This window comes from Diaphorina citri, unplaced genomic scaffold (genome assembly GCF_000475195.1).
Source record: "Diaphorina citri unplaced genomic scaffold, Diaci psyllid genome assembly version 1.1 scaffold5035, whole genome shotgun sequence".
NCBI classification, from domain to species: domain Eukaryota; kingdom Metazoa; phylum Arthropoda; class Insecta; order Hemiptera; family Psyllidae; genus Diaphorina; species Diaphorina citri.
This window is the reverse complement of record NW_007382414.1, coordinates 5,115-9,168: the sequence shown is the minus strand read 5'-3', so window position 1 is coordinate 9,168 and position 4,054 is coordinate 5,115. Positions and strand designations below refer to the sequence as shown.

At 32.3% G+C, this 4,054-nt stretch overlaps 1 protein-coding gene across 1 annotated transcript; it reads left to right on the top strand.

Moving 5' to 3' along the window:
• The first annotated feature begins 1,141 nt into the window (after nt 1–1,141).
• Nucleotides 1,142–3,661, top strand: LOC113472352. Its single transcript, XM_026832067.1, has 2 exons — nt 1,142–1,574; nt 3,519–3,661. Exons 1-2 carry the CDS (start codon nt 1,206–1,208, stop codon nt 3,525–3,527), a joined length of 378 nt encoding a protein of 125 aa, XP_026687868.1. The 5' UTR covers nt 1,142–1,205; the 3' UTR covers nt 3,528–3,661.
• The last annotated feature ends 393 nt before the right edge of the window (nt 3,662–4,054 follow it).

The following is a 4,054-nucleotide window of genomic DNA, read 5'->3' as shown; positions in this document are numbered from 1 at the left end:
TCTGGGACTATGATGTTATAGATGCCACATTTATCCATGGGGTCTATTTTATCTTTGTTGTTAAAAATTTTGTTTTTCAGTTTGTTAGGATTATAAAAAGCTACCTGTACCTTTTCTTCTTTTTCAATAATATTAGCAATTTTATAAGAAGACTTGCCGGTGAAAAGGAGGGACCTCCATTGTTTTTGAATGCTAGGTTTTGAATTATGGTATAGAAATTTACTAGTGATGTATTTATTTAAAATTCTATAGAAAAGTTTTTGAATGGTTGTTTTTTGGTACCCATTATTTATTGCAATTTGAAAAATTATATCTAATTCAGTTTTAAAATTGTTTTCTGACATAGGAACTTCTAATAATCTCCAGAAATAGGCCCTAAAAGCAGCCATCTTGTGGTTGTGTGGATGAACTGAGTCATTGGGGATACAAGTATCTGTGACTGTGGGTTTTCTGTAAATTTTAAATTCTAGATGACTAGTGGAAGAGTTAAGGTAGATGGTTAAGTCTAGAAAATTAATAGTTTCCCCGCCAATTTCAATTTCAAATTTAATGTTTTCTCTCATTGAGTTAATATTGTCAAGAAAAACCATAGCATCTTGGGTGGTACCTTTCCAAATGATAAGGATGTCATCTACATAACGTTGGTAAGAATGGATAAATTGCAGACCTTGGAAATTAGTATTATTAAACAGTTCCTCTTCAAAATCATCCATATAAATATCTGCAAGAAGGGGAGATAAGGGTGAGCCCATACTGCAGCCTTCTAATTGTTGATAGGTAGTACCTTCAAATTTGAAATAATTATATTTGGTTACCAGTAGTAGGGCGGTTTTGAATGCTTCTTTTTCTTTACTAGATAGGTTGGAGTGATCATCAATTAATTTGCATGTTTTTGTAACAGCAGCTGCAATGTATAATCGATTATGAAAAATAATCGGAAAATCACATTTTGGTATTTTTGCCAATTCTAATTCTTTCCTCATAAACTTTTTTTTTTCTTTTTGCATGAAAAATATTTAACATGTATGTCCTTATGTAATTTATGTGTATTACCTAATCGATTATCATAATCGATTATTCCCAACACTAATTTAGTCCTGAGGATGGCATCATGAGATGTTGAAACATGTTCCATCAATAAATTCGTTTATTTAGTCAAGTGAAGACTTATTCTCTTCTTATTTTAGTATTAATTAGTACTTGACATGGTATCCCGTTTTCAAAGTTTATTCAAGTTACCGGTCGGTGAGTTATGGGTGCAATATCAAAAATTGCACTGGAAGAAGAGTATCCTTACCATGGACATACTATTCAACCAGGAATGTCTACACATGCACGTCATACCTAAATATATTAGTGTGAAAATCCAACCTAGCAAATATAAGCACTTAATCCCATCCATTGCTCACAACATCATGAAATTAGAAATCAAACACAAATATCATGATAAACATGAAGTACTTCAACAACTTATGGTAATTCAAAGACTTCTCATGGATAAAATCCATCCCATAGAATTTGATATGAAAGATGACAAAATAAGAACAATCAATGCTACAAAACAGTTTGAAAAGGTAAAAACAATATATGATAAGCTAACCTCTCTGATTATTAATCAACAACCTAACCAAATTCCTGCTTCTAGTCATGTTGAATTTAATGATAGAATAGTTAACTTGTCCAATCTAGAACTGAGTGATGAAGAAATAACATTATTGTCAAAAGGCCCCAAATATTGTCCGACAAATCACAACCACTCAGAACAACAAACCGTACTGATTGATATCAATGCTGCCTGTTCCACCACCAAAACTAAACACCATGCAGTAAGTAAAATGAATCATAATAAGCCAAATAAGTTGACAAAAGATCAGAATAATAACACTCACAATATTATTAAACAACTCAATGAAAATATTAAAAAACACAATATTGTTGTCACATCTGCCGACAAAAGCAATAGCATTGTACTCCTTAATAAAGATAAGTATGTTGAAAAAGTCAAGAATTTCATAGAAAAGGAAAAAGCAATACCCATTCGTGACCCAACTCCAACAGTAGATAAAGACGTTAGATCCTTCTTGAAGAAAGAAGGCACCGAACTCATTCAACACCCCCAATCTCTTATCAATAAGAATCCTCATGCCCCCAGACTATATGGTACCATTAAAATACATAAAGCATCAGAAACATTACCCATTCAAGAAGTTCCTATCCGCCCAGTTGTTGCATCATACACCTCCCCAGTTTATCTTTTGGAAAAGGAACTTGTCCGCTTATTCAAACAACATATACAATGGAAACCAAAACATAGCATCAATAACCGCCTAGAACTAATTACAAACATACAAAATATACAATGCACAACAGATCAACAACTAATATCTTTAGATGTAAACAGCTTATTTTCTAAAGTTGACATTGCAGCTGCTGTTACAAAAACATGCAAATTAATTGATGATCACTCCAACCTATCTAGTAAAGAAAAAGAAGCATTCAAAACCGCCCTACTACTGGTAACCAAATATAATTATTTCAAATTTGAAGGTACTACCTATCAACAATTAGAAGGCTGCAGTATGGGCTCACCCTTATCTCCCCTTCTTGCAGATATTTATATGGATGATTTTGAAGAGGAACTGTTTAATAATACTAATTTCCAAGGTCTGCAATTTATCCATTCTTACCAACGTTATGTAGATGACATCCTTATCATTTGGAAAGGTACCACCCAAGATGCTATGGTTTTTCTTGACAATATTAACTCAATGAGAGAAAACATTAAATTTGAAATTGAAATTGGCGGGGAAACTATTAATTTTCTAGACTTAACCATCTACCTTAACTCTTCCACTAGTCATCTAGAATTTAAAATTTACAGAAAACCCACAGTCACAGATACTTGTATCCCCAATGACTCAGTTCATCCACACAACCACAAGATGGCTGCTTTTAGGGCCTATTTCTGGAGATTATTAGAAGTTCCTATGTCAGAAAACAATTTTAAAACTGAATTAGATATAATTTTTCAAATTGCAATAAATAATGGGTACCAAAAAACAACCATTCAAAAACTTTTCTATTTTAAATAAATACATCACTAGTAAATTTCTATACCATAATACAAAACCTAGCATTCAAAAACAATGGAGGTCCCTCCTTTTCACCGGCAAGTCTTCTTATAAAATTGCTAATATTATTGAAAAAGAAGAAAAGATACAGGTAGCTTTTTATATCCCAACAAACCGAAAAACAAAATTTTTAACAACAAAGATAAAATAGACCCCATGGATAAATGTGGCATCTATAACATCATAGTCCCAGAACATGGTGAATATATAGGAAAAACAGCTCGGTCAATTAACACCCGGATAAAAGAACATTTTGCCTCCGTCAACAATAACCACCCAGAAAAAAGTGGGTTTGCATCCTATATGATTGAGCACAACTTACCTACCACCTCTTGTAATGTAAAAATTCTTAATTCTAATGTTCCCAATAACCACAAAAAATTTTAGGCCTACTAGAAACATTATATATTAGAAAAGCTGTAAAAGAAAATAAGAACCTTTTTAATAATCAATTAGAACAAAATGAGCAACATGTTATCATTTATCCATAAGTGAAAAAATTTGTTACTTATATTTGCTAGTGTGTACCCCCCTTTTCTCTTGAACCGTATGTACCCACCCTAATCATATGTGGTATGTAATGTCATGTGTTATATTGTTTTGTTTATATTTTTCTTTCATTGCAATTTTTCAATTTAGTCCTGAGGATGGCATCATGAGATGTTGAAACATGTTGACTCTTTTCCATCAATAAATTCGTTTATTTAGTCAAGTGAAGACTTATTCTCTTCTTATTTTAGTATTAATTAGTACTTGACATGGTATCCCGTTTTCAAAGTTTATTTTTAAAGTTTATTCAATAAGCTACTAAAAAATGCTAGCTATAGGTGTACCTACAAGTGTCAATTTCAGAAATTGAATCATCTGTGATCCCAGGAAAATCGTGCGCGGGACTCATTCTGGGCAGCTCTTATTGCATTCAG

What these genes read in the sequence shown, in the direction of transcription:
- LOC113472352 (XM_026832067.1), top strand. Translation starts at nt 1,206, where the DNA reads ATGGTATCCCGTTTTCAAAGTTTATTCAAGTTACCGGTCGGTGAGTTA.